The sequence below is a fragment of the Marmota flaviventris genome, chromosome 13 (genome assembly GCF_047511675.1).
Source record: "Marmota flaviventris isolate mMarFla1 chromosome 13, mMarFla1.hap1, whole genome shotgun sequence".
NCBI classification, from domain to species: Eukaryota; Metazoa; Chordata; class Mammalia; order Rodentia; family Sciuridae; genus Marmota; species Marmota flaviventris.
The window spans coordinates 40,475,262-40,489,786 of record NC_092510.1 but is presented as its reverse complement, the minus strand read 5'-3'; the positions used below and the strand labels follow the sequence as shown (position 1 = coordinate 40,489,786).

Sequence of the window (14,525 nt, the reverse complement as noted above, 5' to 3'; positions counted from 1 at the left end):
ATCTCTAAAAAAATACCAAAAGGTTGGGGGGACACGGCTGGGCTGGGTATGTGTGATGTGTGTGGCTCAGTGGTTGAGTGTCCCTGAGTTCAATACCCAGGAGGGAGGAAGGGAGAAAGGGAGGGAGGGAGAGAAGGAAAGAAGGGAAGGAGGGAGGTGGGGAATAAAGGAATAAAGAGAGAGAAGGAGGGAAGGGGAGGGGAAGGGAGGGGAAAAGACAGATAAAAAATAGAATTCAAAAAAAATGCCTTTTAAAAACAGGAAAAAAGCAAAAAAAAGAATCTAAAGAAAATTAAAAAGCAAAAGATGTTAATAAAGGAAGAAATATCAATGAAAGAAAAGGCTAGCTTACTAATTATGCAAAAGAACTTCACATATTTTGATTTGGAATTATATTCCATTTTTGTTTTTGTTATGTTATGCATCATCTCTGCCTCTCTCTGAGTCATCTTTGACACAGTAATTTCAGGTCTAAGACTCTATCTTATGGAAACAGAAGTATGTTAGGATATATGTACAAAAACTTTACTGTTGCTTCAATTATAACAACATGCTGGAGATTTCATAAATATCTATAGTTAAAGGAAAGGTTAAGTAACCTGGATATGTCTATCTGTATTATGGAATACTCTTTGTCTCTCTTTTTAAAGCATGTTACAAAGCTCATGGAATAATGTCCATGATGTGCTCATATGCTTAAAAGGCAAGTTATGGAATGCCTAGCAATATTTTTTTGTACACCATGGAATAGGTTCTAGAAGACTGCTTCTTGAGAGTATGACTGATGAGAGATGTGGTTCAGTAGTCTGGACAATAAGGTACATAATCTGCATGGATGATTTCAAATTTCAAATTGTAAAAGTTTGTTTCCTCAAACATACATTACTTTTATAATGTAAAATGAAATCAAAAATTTTGGTCATACCTTCAAAATTTCTTATTTTAAGTGCTTATGTAAATTCTGTAAGAGAAATAAAATCAATAAAAGACAAAATAATTATCTGATTTATACTGTCTTTAAAGTTTCCTACTTAATACCCAAATTCTCCAGTTCTAGTCCTTTCCTTTCTGAACAGAGAGCATTTCATTTACCTGAGAAAACCACTAGAGACAGAGGGGCATTATATAATAACAAAAGTCAATGCACCAAGATGGCAAACTAATCCTAAATGCATCAAACAACAAAGCTGCAAAAACTGATCAAATTGAAAGGTAAAAGATAAATCCATAATTATTGTTGGAGATTTCAACACCCCTCTCTTAACCATCAAGAGAAAAACTGGACAGAAAATCTTTAAGGACAGAGTAACTGCAGGTTCTAAGATTAAACCCAACACTGGGTATAGAGCATTCTAACCCAACAAAAGGAATACAGATTTGTTCTACCTGACCATGGACTATATACCAAAATAGGACGTTAAAATTTTTAAAAAATCGAACTCAATCAGAACATGTTCTCCTGTGATAATGTAATCAAATTAAAATCAATAACAGAAAATTAACAGGAAATATTCAAACAGTTGGAAACTAAACAATAACTTATAAATAATCCATGGGTCAAAGAGAAAGTCTCAAAGAACATAAAAAATACATTGAACTGAGTGAAAATTAAAATATAATACACCAAGTCAAGCACAGTGTCATGTGGCTGTAATCCCAGCCACTCAGAATAGAGGACCACAAGTTGAGGATAAGCCTAGGCAATACAGTGAGACTCTACATCAAAAAAATAAATAATAAAACACAACATACTAAAATCTGTGGAACACTGTTAAAAAAGTATTGAGAAGAAAGTTTATTGTACTAAGTGCATATATTAGAAAAGTGAATTTTTTTTCCAATAATCTGAGCTCTACTGAAGAATTTAGGGAGAAAGAAAAAGCAAAATAAATCTAAACCAAGTAAAGGACGGAAGTAATAAAGATACAAGCAGAAATAAATGAAATTGGAAACAAAAACTAGAGAAAACTCACTAAAACAAAGAGCCAATTCTTTATTTTACTTATTTATTTAATTTACTCCTTTTTTGCTGGGGAGGGGAACAGTGCTGGAGATTGAACCTAGAGCCATGTGCATGCTAGGCAAGCATCTATCCACTAAGCTACACCCCTAGACAAGTATTGGTTCTTTAAGAGAGCAATGAGATTAATAAAAATTACACACACACACAGAGAGAGAATAAGAGAGACAGGGAATAGAGAAGACAATTACCAATATCAAGAATGAAACAAGGTAAGTCACTGCAGGCATCCAAAAGATAATAACAGAACACCATGAACAACTCTACATATATAAATTTGACGAGTTAGATAAAAATGTACTACATCTTCAAAAATACAAACGACTACAACTCAACCAATATGAAGTGCATACTTTTAATAGCCCCATAGGTATACAGGAAACTGAGTTTAAAATAATATTAAAACTTCCAAAAAATAACCCTCTAATCCTATATGCTTTCATTGGAGAATTCTATCCAATGTTTAAAGAAAGTTAGAATCAATTCTGCACAATCTCTTCCAGAAAAAAAAGAAGAAAAAACATTTCCAATTTATTTTAAATAAATATGACCCTGATAGTAAAACTAGAACAAGAGAACACAAAAGAAAAAAACAACAGACTAATATCACTTATGAATATACACACAAAAATCCTTCATTAAAGTATGAGCAAACATATGAAATTATTTTTTAAGTTCTTTTTTTTTATTGGTTGTTCAAAACATTACAAAGCTCTTGACATATCATATTTCATACATTTGATTCAAGTGGGTTATGAACTCCCATTTTTACCCCATATACAGATTGCAGAATCACATCGGTTACACATCCACGTTTTTACATATTGCCATACTAGTGACTGTTGTATTCTGCTATCTTTCCTATCCTCTACTATCCCCCCTCCCCTCCCCTCCCATCTTCTCTCTCTACCCCATCTACTGTAATTCATTTCTCTCCCTTGATTTTTTTTCCCTTTCCCCTCACATCCTCTTATATGTGATTTTGTATAACAATGAGGGTCTCCTTCCATTTCCACGCAATTTTCCTTCTCTCTCCCTTTCCCTCCCACCTCTCGTCCCTGTTTAATGTTAATCTTTTTCTCATGCTCTTCCTCCCTGCTCTGTTTTTAGTTGCTAACTGAATATGTAAAATAATTTCATATGTTTTTAGCAACTAAAAACATATGAAATTATTTTACATATTCAGTAATACATAAAAGAATTACACAATATGACCAAGAGGGATGATTTCCAGGAATGAAATGCTAGTTCAATATCTGAAAATCAATCAATGTAATAGACTGCACTACCAGGCCAAAGAAGAAAAATCACACGATCACATCAATTGTTGAAGAAAAATCACTTGATAAACTAAAACACCCATTCATAATGAAAAACTCAGGAAAAAAAAATGGTAATAAAAGGAAACTTCCTCAATTTGATTTAAAAAAAAAATCAACAAAATAATATATAGCTACCGTATTTAACAGTGTTTTCCACATTTAACTGGGTGCTTTCAACTTAAGACAGGGAGCAAGGTAAGAATATTTGCTTTAACCACTCTTATTTAACATAATGCTGGAAGTTCTAACAGTGTAATAAGGCAGAAGAAAGAAATAAAAGCACACAAATCAGAGAAACAAGTTATTGCTGTTCATAAATGTAGGAAATAGTAAATCTACAAAAGCCTCCTACAACTAATAGGAAAATAAAGCAAAGTTGCAGGATACAAGATAAATAGACCAAAAATATTTTTGTATTTTTTTATACTAACAACACATGGAGACCAAAATTCAAATACTACTAATTTCAACTGATTTAATAAAAAAAAAAAGTACACAATCACAAAAATACAGTTATCTCATCCTAGACAAAGGCACCACAAACGTACATTGGAGAAAAGATAGCCTCTTCAACAAATGGTGCTGGAAAAACTGGAAATTCATATGTAATAGAATAAAATTGAACCCCTATGTCTCTCCCTGCACAAAACTAAACTCTAAGTGAATCAAAGACCTAGACATTAGACCAGAGATCCTGCATTTACTAGGAAAAAAAAGTAGGCCCAACTCTCAAACACGTCAGTTTAGGAACTGACTTCTTCAACAAGACTCCTAAAGTGCAAAAGATAAAATCAAGAATCAATAAATGGGATGATATCAAACTAAAAAGCCTCTTTACAGCAAAGAACATGTACAGAGAAAATCTTCACCACCAGTACCTCAGAAGGCACTAACTGCCAAAAAAGTACTCAGAAAACTTATCAGAAAAATAAATGACCCAATCAAAAAGTGGCAAAGGAACTGAACAGGCACTTCACAGAAGAAGAAATACAAATAAATAGTTGTGGCTCAGTAGTAGAGCGCTCACCTAGCATGTAAGGCATCGGGTTCAATCTTCAGCACCACATAAAAACAAGTAAAATACAGTCATTGTATCCTTCTACAACTAAAAGAAAAATATTTTTAAAAAATACGAAAAAAATTTTCAACATCTCTAGCAATCAGAGAAATGCAAATTAAAACTACATTGATATTCCATCTCACTACAGTCAGAATGGCAGTTATAAAGAATACAAGTAACTGGGGCTGAGGCTGTAGCTCAGTGGTAAAATGCTTGCCTCCCATGTGTGAGGCACTGGGTTCAATCCTCAGCACCACATAAAAATACATAAAGATACTATGTGTTCATCTACAGCTAAATAAGTATTTTAAAAAGAATACAAGTATATTAAAAAAGAATACAAGTAACAATAAATGTTGATGAGGATATGGGGAGAAAGGTATTCTTATAGTTTGTTGGTGGAACTGCAAATTAGTGCAACCTCTATGGAAAGCAGTGTGGAGATTCCTTAGAAAACTTGGAATGGAACCACCATCTGACCCAGTTATCCCACTCCTCAGTCTATACCCCAAAGACTTAAAAACAGCATAGTGCAGTGATGCGGCCACATCCATGTTTATAGCAGCTCAACTCACAACAGCCAAGCTATGGAAAACAACATAGGTGTCCTTCAACGGATGAATGGATGAAGAAAATATGGTATATATACACAATGGACTATTACTCAGACATAAAGAAAAATGAAATTATGGCATTTGCTGGCAAATGAAAATAAGCCAAACCCAAAACACCAAAGGCCAAATGTACTTTCTGACTTGTGGATGCTAACTCAAAACAAGAGAGGTTGGGGAAGAAAATAGTAGAAACAGATTGCACTAGACAAAGTGTAACGAAGGGAAGGGAAGGGAAGGGGGAGGGGAATAGGAAAGACAGTAGAATTAATTGGTCATAACTTTCCTAGCCTTATATTTGTATACACAACCAGGGTAACTCTATATCGAGCACGAGCACAAGAGTGAGAATCTAGCCAAGGCACGGTGGCGTACACCTGTAATCTCAGTGGCTCAGGAGGCTGAGGCAGGAGGATCACAGTTCAAAGCCAGCCTCAGCAAAAGCAAGGCGCTAAGCAATTCAGTGAGACACTGTCTCTAAATAAAGTACAAATAGGGCTGGGGATGTGGCTGGGTGGTCGAGTGCCCCTGAGTTCAATCCCTAGTACCCCCCCCCAAAAAAAAAAAAAAAAAACAGTGGGAACTCTAATAGAGTAAGTTATACTTTATTTGTGTATATTCTGCCAAAATACATTTTACCATCATGTATAACTAAAAAAAAATACATTTAGGTAAAATCTAAAAAAACACGTACGGGTCTTATATGCTAAAAACTATATCATACTGATGAAAGAAATTTTTAGAAATCTAGATAAATGGAAAAACAATCTGTTCATGAATTAGAAAACTCAAGTTATGAAAAAATATCCCAGGAACTCAGGGTGTGGCTCAAGCCGTAGCACAGGGCGCTAGGTTCGATCCTCAATACCACATAAAAATAAAAAATAAAGATATTATATATATATATATATATATATATATATATATATATATATATATATATATAGTCCCAAATATCTCCCCAAACTGACATATAGGTTTAATATAGTTCTTATCAAAATCCCAACAAGATTTTTGGAGCTTAGACAAGATTATTCTAAAATTTATATAAAAAGCCAATTTACATGGAACTAAAATAAGTAAAGTGATTTTGAACAATAAAAATGTTGGAGGAATCAGTCTGATTTCAAAAAATTATAAAACTACAGTAACCAAGATTCAGTGGTTAGACACATAGACCCAAAGAACAGAATGGAGAGCCCTAAAAGAGAACCACACAAATAATCTAATTGATTCTTTACAAAGGTACAAAAGCAATTAAGAAGAAAGATTACCATTTCAATAAACAGTGCTGAGCAATTGGAGATGCATGGAGAAAAAATTAACTTTCATCTAATAAGCTTTACATGTCATACAAAAATTAATTATAATACTTTAGAAAAAACATACAGGTTGAGTATCATTTATTTAAAGTGCTTGCGACCAGAAGTGTTTCAGACTGTGAATCTTTTTGGATTTTGGAAAATTTGTATATGTATAATAAGATATCGTGGGGGATAGGACTCAAGTCCAAACATGAAATTCTTTTACATTCCTTATATGCATAGCTTGAAGGTAATTTTATACATTTTTAATGCTCTTGTGTTTTAACTGTGACCTGTCACATGAAGTCAAGTATAGAATGTTCCAGTTGTCAATACTCAAAAAGTTTTGGATTATGGAGGATTTCAGATTTTCAGATTAGGAATGTTCTAATTTGTGGTAGAAAATCTTCAAGATCTAAAGCAAGGCAGGGTTGTCTGATGTGAAATCAAAAACCACAGAACATAATAAGATAAATTGTTAAATTCCACCTCATTAATATCAAAATCTTTTCTGCACAAGACTGAAAATTCATAATATAGAGTGGGTGAAAATACTAGCAAACCACATATCTGACAAAAGACTAGAATAAGTAAAGAACACTCAAAACTCAGGAATGGGGGTATAATTCAGTGAGAAAGTACATAGCTAGCCTGAGCAAGGCCCTAGGTTTAATCCCTAGTACCAAACCAAACCAATCCAAACTCCCAAAATGCAACAATAAATACATACAATCCTATTAGAAAATGCACAATAACAAGAAAATATATTTTACTGAAGACATCATTAGTCATATGGAATACACAAATTAAAACTACAATGAGACATCACTACACATGTATCAAGATGATTAAAATTAGTGACAATATCAAGTGTTGGTAAGGATGCAGAGAAACTGATACTGAAATTCATATGCTGCTATGAACTGCTAATGGGAATAAAAAATAGTATGGGAACATTTAGAAAGAATTTGACAATTTTTTTAAAAATTGAACATGCAACAACCATAAAACAAAGCAAATGTCCTCCTGACATTTATCCCAGAGAAAGGAAGACTTGTGTGCACATAAAGACCCATACACAAATTTTTATAACAGTCTTATTCATAATAGCCAAAAATTAGAAATGACCCAGGCCAGGTGCAGTGGCACACTCTTATAATCCCAGCAAGTTAGAGGCCTGACACAAGGATCTCAAGTTAAAGGCCAACCTCAGCAGCTCAGCAAGTCTGTCTCGAAATAAAATATAAAGAAAGGGCCAGGGATGTAGTTCAGTGGTAGAGTGCATAAGGCCCTGCTGGGTTCACTTTCCAGTAAAGCAAAAAAACAAAGGAAAGGAGGGAAAGAAAGAAGGAACACAGATGTCCTTCAACAGGTAATGGTTTAAAAAAAAAAAAAATGTGGTACTTTCATATCATGGCATCCTTCTCAGCAATAAAAAAGAACAATCTTAATAAAAACAACAGTAAGTGAAAAAGGTCAGTTCCAAAAGGTTACACACTAATTCCATTCATGTAACATTTTTCAAATGACAAAACTGTAGAAATGAAGAACAGATAAGTGGTTGCCAATCCTTAAAAACACAGTGGCGGAGGAAAGACAAGAGAATGCAGCTATAATGGACAATATGAGGAATCCTTGTAGTGGTAGAAATTTTCTGTATCTCCATTCTATCAGTGTGAATATCCTGGTTGTAATACTGTAGGTATTATGGTTTTTTCAGATATTCCCACTAGGAAAAACTGGATAAAGTATAAACAGCATCTCTCTGTATTAGTTATTGTAACTGTATGTGAATCTATGATTATCTCAAAATGGAAAGTTTGGAAAAAAGAGATGATGGGCAGTTCCACGTGAAATAGCACTTTACAACCTCCCAGCAGCAGCAACAGATCTGAAAACCTTAGGATCCTTGGCTTTAAAAGATAAGTCTTATTTGGGGCAGTCAAAAATCATTTAGGAGCACATTTTAATAAGTCAATAGAAGGACAAGGGGCTGCTAATCAATGGGACAATATTTAATCTATACTTATCATTATTATAGTCATCCAGCTTCCCCCAAATCCAGGTGACTATCAACAATCCTGAATCCTAGACCATGAAGGGGGGTGGGGATGGTATGCAGGTACATTTTCATTTGGAAGATCCAATTTATGAAAACCCAGATTTGTCCCCAAAACAATGCATCAGTTTCAGTTAACCAAAAATCTTTTACCTTTCAAATAATCTCTATACAACATGTTTCCTCAGCACATTTTAAAAGATTCTTTTAATTAAAACTCCCCTTAGCCTTCTTTTTTCAGAATCTTATCTACTTAAGCTATATGTAGCACTTCCATGGCACCAAATAACTCCTCTTATTTCCCAGGGGAAGACAGTCATGTGACCTGCTGGGTAGAAGTAGTTTTGTCTCCTAACTCCTAACTCTTGCCCAAGTCCATCATTTCTGCTATTATCTTTGTCATAAAATTATTTTCTATTCAGACCTGACATTACACAGAAATTGTTGAGTCAACCGAACTCTACAAGACACAGCCCTAGTGAAACCCTGACAAAGTTGGGAGGTGCTTTCCAACACTGATGAGGAAGACACAAGTCCATCATGCAGTTGGACAGGGAAACAGGCCCTCTAGGCTAGAGATGGCTGCATTCTCCTTCCAGCTGTTAATCAGTGGATGTTCAATTTTACCAGCTCTTACTGAATTATATCTTGGCTCTTTTTAACCAAAAAAGCAACAAAAAAACTTTTTTATACTCAATGACAGAAAGTATAATGAGACAACAAAATTGGTTATGTTCCTCCAGAAATGAACTATAAATTATTCATGTGGTTGAATAATTATTAAAACCACTCCAGGATCATCTTTCTTTGGGGTTCAAATTTTTATTATTTACAACCTCTGCATAGAAGGAGACAGCCTGAAGTCTCAGAGATGACCTATATCTCATCCACTTAATAATCCTGTGCAGTTTTCTGTGTACCACATGCTGCTATTCCTAATCATGAGGGATATGGGAAAAAGAAAAGCCTTAATTATTAAAGTCCAATATGCCAGAATTTTTCCAATATCAACACTACTGACACTATGGGAAGAACAATTTCTTGATGGGGGTAGGGGGGCGCTGTCCTGTGCATTATAGCATACTTAGCAGCATCCTTGGGCTCTAGCCACTAAATGCCAATAGTATCCACATCCCAACCCAGTTGTGACCACCAAAAATGTCTAAGCACTGCCAAATGTCCTCTGGGGAACAAAATTGCCCCTGATTAAGAAACCAGTACATTATATAACAAAGAAATACTTGAAAATGATCACCTGATAGGAAAATTGGAAAAAGAAGATACAGAGAAGGCATCATTATAATTCTCTTAAAGTATCTGAAAATTTTCCAAAAAAGAAACTGGAACAGATTTTTGATACTAGACAGCATAACTTTACCTAGAGAATTTTAAAGGATTCTTTAAAATTCTAAAACTAACATTTATTTGTCTTCTAATAAAACTAACATTTATTCTTCTTCTGTGTCAGGCACCTTTCACTACACTTGTATTATTTAATCCTTACAACAATACTGTGGGGAAGGTAGCATTGACTCTTATTTACAGGTATGAACTTGCCCAAAGTCTAAGAGCTAACAGCAAAAAGGCAGAACCAGGACTCAAATCAAGGTCTAACACTGAAGCTACTATGACCATGACAATTAAGAATTTTTTCCTCAGCAAAAAAAGAAAGAAAAAGAAATGTTTCTATCACCAATAACAAACAACTCCATCCTGTCAGAACAGAAATCAATCTAGAAAGACTTTTTTCACAACTTTCAGGGAAATGGCTGCTCTGAACTCCACTGAGCCTCTCTGCCATACTCACCTATTCCCACTACTCCTCTCAAGTTCTTCCAACTTAGATGGCAAGCTCCTTTAAGAACAGCAGCAGCAATCAGTTTCTCACATTTACATCCTCCACAAAAACATGTACATAATGAATGGGTCTCGAAAAAGTTTTTCTGAAAGAATGGTCCTGAAACAGAAGGCCTCCCATACCATCCCCATCCTCTCAAAGCCCATTCCACAAGATATTATTCTTGCAATTTGATTTGAAGATTTTACAAGATATGCTAAGTTTTTTCCAACTCTCATGAGTCAGGAAGAGACAGAAAAAGATAGATGACTGGATACACTGGCTATACCTTCAATCAAGCCACAAAAAACTCAATTGACTATGATCATAAGCAATGTCAAGGGCTACCTGTATTTATGTATATCTATGTTTATATGCACATAAACTTACATGTGCATGTACACAAATGCAATAAATCTACAAATGTGTGCATATATGTGTATCACAGTTCCCTCTTTAAGAAATTAAGCATACAAACATCTATCTATCTACCAGGCTTCTGAAGCTTTGAAGTCAGCACAAAGAGGTCTAAAGTAAAGGTCTCTTTTTGTCCCTTGGTATATTAATGAGGTAAAGCAAATAATGCTCTACTGTGGTGCTCCCCATAAAAAAAATCAGCGTATCTGCCAACTAGTACTACCTGCTCCAGGTACCAGTCTGGTACCATTTCAGGAAAATGCCAGTGGCTAAGTCCTGTTCTTGGAAGAAACGGTAGCTCATATTTGTGTGGCACTGAAGAGATGTTCACAAACAGTGTAGTGGGGAACACAGGAAAAGCATCCTTTGGAAAATTAAATATTAGACTGGAGGCTACCTGTCAAGAGACAAAACTCTGAATTCCATCTTTTAGGCACTATATTTCTGTTAGAAAGCCCACATCTCCAGGTTAAAGTACTTTGAAGGAGGAAAAGATTACCCAGTGTTCATAGAAAGTGAAAGCTAGGAGAAAGGGCTTCAGGCTTGAAAAATGCCAGAGCAAAGGAATCAAGCAATCAAGAAGGGGCAGAGTTAAATTAAGAAGAACAGATGTTGAAGAGAAGAGCCCTGGCATAAACAATTTAGTGGTCTCTCCTTAACTTCCTCAGTTGCTTTCACACAGTAGATGGAGGACAGGAACCTCGCATAACCTTTTCCTCAGTCACCAGGTTGCTCACTATTGTTCCTGAGGTCTTCAGGTTCTTTCCTTCCTAACTTGTCTCCATCAATAACATGATATTTCCCACCACCACCATGTGCAATCACCATCCAAGAGAGGCAGAAATGTTAACTATTCAAAAAAAAAAAAAAAAAACTACATTCATCCAGATTATGAAATCGGCTAGCACCCTATACAGAAGCCAGAGCAAAATTAAACATATCAACATGATCCAGGAGGCTTCCAGGACTAAACCAAAACCATCAATCTTTTCCTTCAATTTACAGACTTTTTTTTGTTCTTTACCTGTTTCTCCTAATTTGGGACAATCAGACACAAGCTTTTAAATGCACACCTTTCACCAGGGGACCAGGTGAAAACCGAAGCCACTCCATACCATGTGTTTGAATTGGGCCCAGTTTTAATCTATCTTTGTGGGGCAAAAAGTAAGCTTTGAAACCTGTAGTTTTATCGCTTGTAACCAACCCTTTATTGAAGTCAAGGCAATTGGGCCTTTGACTGTTTAAAAGAAAAAGAAAAAAAAACTATCTCAAAGCTCCTGTCCTGCACACATCAGTTACAGTTACATCTGAAAACAGATTTTTTTTTTTTAAATCCACATCCAAGAAGAGATGTGAGGGCAGCTGAGAAATAATGGCGACAGACACAGCGGGGGGTCTGAGGGAGGCAGCTGCTTCTGAGACCTGTATTGGGATGGGGCAGGGAACCAACCAGTGGCACTTTTCTCTCCAAATCTCCCGAGGGCTCATTCACCCTTTCAGTCCAACAAACTGTTTTTCTCCTTTGAGACGTTTATTACAAGAGGAATAGGGACTGAAGGAAAGCGAGAGGAAGATGCCTGGGATCTGCTACAACACGTAATGCTGGAAAACGTGTAACTGTTTACTTACTACAAGCGCCTGGGAGACACTGAGCGCAGCGCACAGCTAAGCGCACCCCTTGAGGTCCCACCCCCGCCTCCGCCACCACACTGGCGCGTGCGGGCACCGGAGCCACGTGCCACCAGCCCTTTCGACACGCCCGCGGGACCCTGAGGACCCCTGCGCGCGCCGCCCCCCAAGTCATCAGCTCCGGCTTCCCTCGGCCCTGCGCTCACACCGCGGCGCAGCCCTCCCCAAGTTACCTCTGAGGCCTGGGTTGTCATCTCGGGCCCGAATCTTTCGGATTTTGACTGGGCGCCCGCTCAGAGTAGACAGGACCAGACGCTGGCGCAAGAAGTTGCACCCCGCGTAGCTGAGGGAGTGTGTCTGGGTCGCCATGTGCGCGCCCTTTGCAGAGGCTCGGGCAGGCGGAGCGCGGCTATTTGGATGGGCCAGAGAGTCTTGACCCCCCGCCCCCCGTGACAGCGGCGGCAGCGGCCCTAGCTGCCTCTCTCAGCCCCACAGCCCCACAGCCCCGCAGCCCGCGGCGCGTCCACGTGGTTTGGAACAGGAAGACGGAGAGACAAGACACCGGGTCAGAGGGGAGTGGGGCGGAGCCAGTGGCCACCTCCCCGCCTCCCCACCCGACTGGGGGCGGCCCCTGAGCCGAGCCATGCTGCTATTGGCCAATGCGGAATCAGGGCGGTGCCCGTACGCCGACACCATTGGTTCGTGCTCGAACTGGGCGGAGTCTATACCGTACTGCCATTGGCCCGTAGTGGAGCTGGGTGGTGCCCGGGCCCCGGCAACAGAGCGCGGCGGGAGGGAGCGTGCTGGCGCGGCGTAGGAACCCAGGTGCTGGAGTCGCCTGTTCTTTAAGTCACTGTGGGGTTTCTCCCGGTATAAGGGTCCAGAGATAGCGACAGACTTCGACTGGGAGCCTACTACGCGCAGGTGGCTTAGCATCGCTGCTTAGAGCAAGTGAGGAGTGAGGATGGCATTATCTTCCCTGCTTTTTCCCTAATAGAAGAGAAAACCAAGGTTGGCGCGCTTCTCCTGCTGTCCGCGCAGTGCTAAGAGCATTGCCGGCGCAGTTCTTTCGTTCCACTGTCACCCTGGAAGGTAGTGCCTTCCGACTTACTACAAGGGGAAGGACCCCAGGAAAACTACGAAGCTAGACGTGGTAGTCTGTATTAGGATATGCCCTTCGACACCAAGTTATTATTTTGAGATAGCTCGTTGTGGCCCTTAATTATTTGTTCTTTATATTCACCGTGCGTTTTATGTCAAAACAAGCCCTTCACCTCACATACTTCATAATGGATAGTTGTAATAACTTCAATGCTGCTTTTTTGTCCTCCAATCCTGCACACTAAAATCTTACTGAATCTTGGAGTTTTTCACTCTTTTTCCTAAAAACCTTCAAAGATGCGCAGTCGACTATCAAATGACTCCAAACTTAGGAGACAGCTCTGAGATAATAGATTCTGCAGTGTTTCCCCAAGATTCCCCAATGAATTTAAGCTTCACATGCCCACAGTGGTAATTTGCTTGGTTAAGAATCTTTCCTTTCCCTGTATCACTTACCAGCACCCTTATGATATGTCCTAGAATTAAATCACAAATGAATTAATTTCACTCAAATTCTTTCCTTGGGGTCTTCTTCTGGGCAACCCCAAAATAAATCCTGACTTTAAATTTGTGAACTGAGATTCAGAAAACAAAACAAAAAAAAAAAAACATGATTTATTTAAAGTGGTACCAGTAAATGGTAGAATCAGAACAAAATATCCATCTAAGTTCTGAATATTTAATAAAAAGCCTAGCATAAGTCTGATGGTGATGAAGTTGTAATGTTAAAGGAACCAGACAGAGAGAGGGAGAGAGAGAGCACGCTGCTCCTGTAGACATGAACTGCCAGACAGGGTAATAAACAAGCCCTCAGATGATTCCATTCCCCAGCCAGCTTCTGACCAGCCTTTGCAGCCATCCTAGCTGAGGCCATCTGGAGCACAGATGAGCTATTCCTTGGCCCTGTCCAAATTGCATAGCCATAAACTAAATCAATTATTGTTACCATATTAAAATATGGTTTAGGAGTGTTTTTTATACAGTAATAAATAATTGAAAAAGATTCATTGTGGCACATTTGTATTGTTTCAGTTTTGATACAGTATAACTATATACTCTTGATTTAGTTAGGGTTTTTTGTGGCTGTGACCTAAACACCTGACCTGAACAATATAGAGGAGGAGAAGTTTATTTTAGCTCACAGTTTCAGAAGTAAGGTCTATGG

The 14,525-nt window shown here is 37.8% G+C and overlaps 1 protein-coding gene across 3 annotated transcripts in view; it reads right to left on the bottom strand.

Annotated features, from left to right (window-relative positions):
- Rcl1 (RNA terminal phosphate cyclase like 1) overlaps positions 1–12,760 on the bottom strand; it is a 73,612-nt gene extending 60,852 nt beyond the window's left edge. For all 3 annotated transcript variants that reach the window (XR_011704096.1, XM_027943072.3, XM_071600611.1), the window contains exon 1: positions 12,493–12,760. Coding sequence is in view for 2 of the 3 variants with exons in the window: in XM_027943072.3 (XP_027798873.1) it covers positions 12,493–12,628 (136 nt within the window). In the remaining variant the exon portion in view is untranslated. The remainder of the gene's footprint in view (positions 1–12,492) is intronic.
- Positions 12,761–14,525: the final 1,765 nt, after the last annotated feature.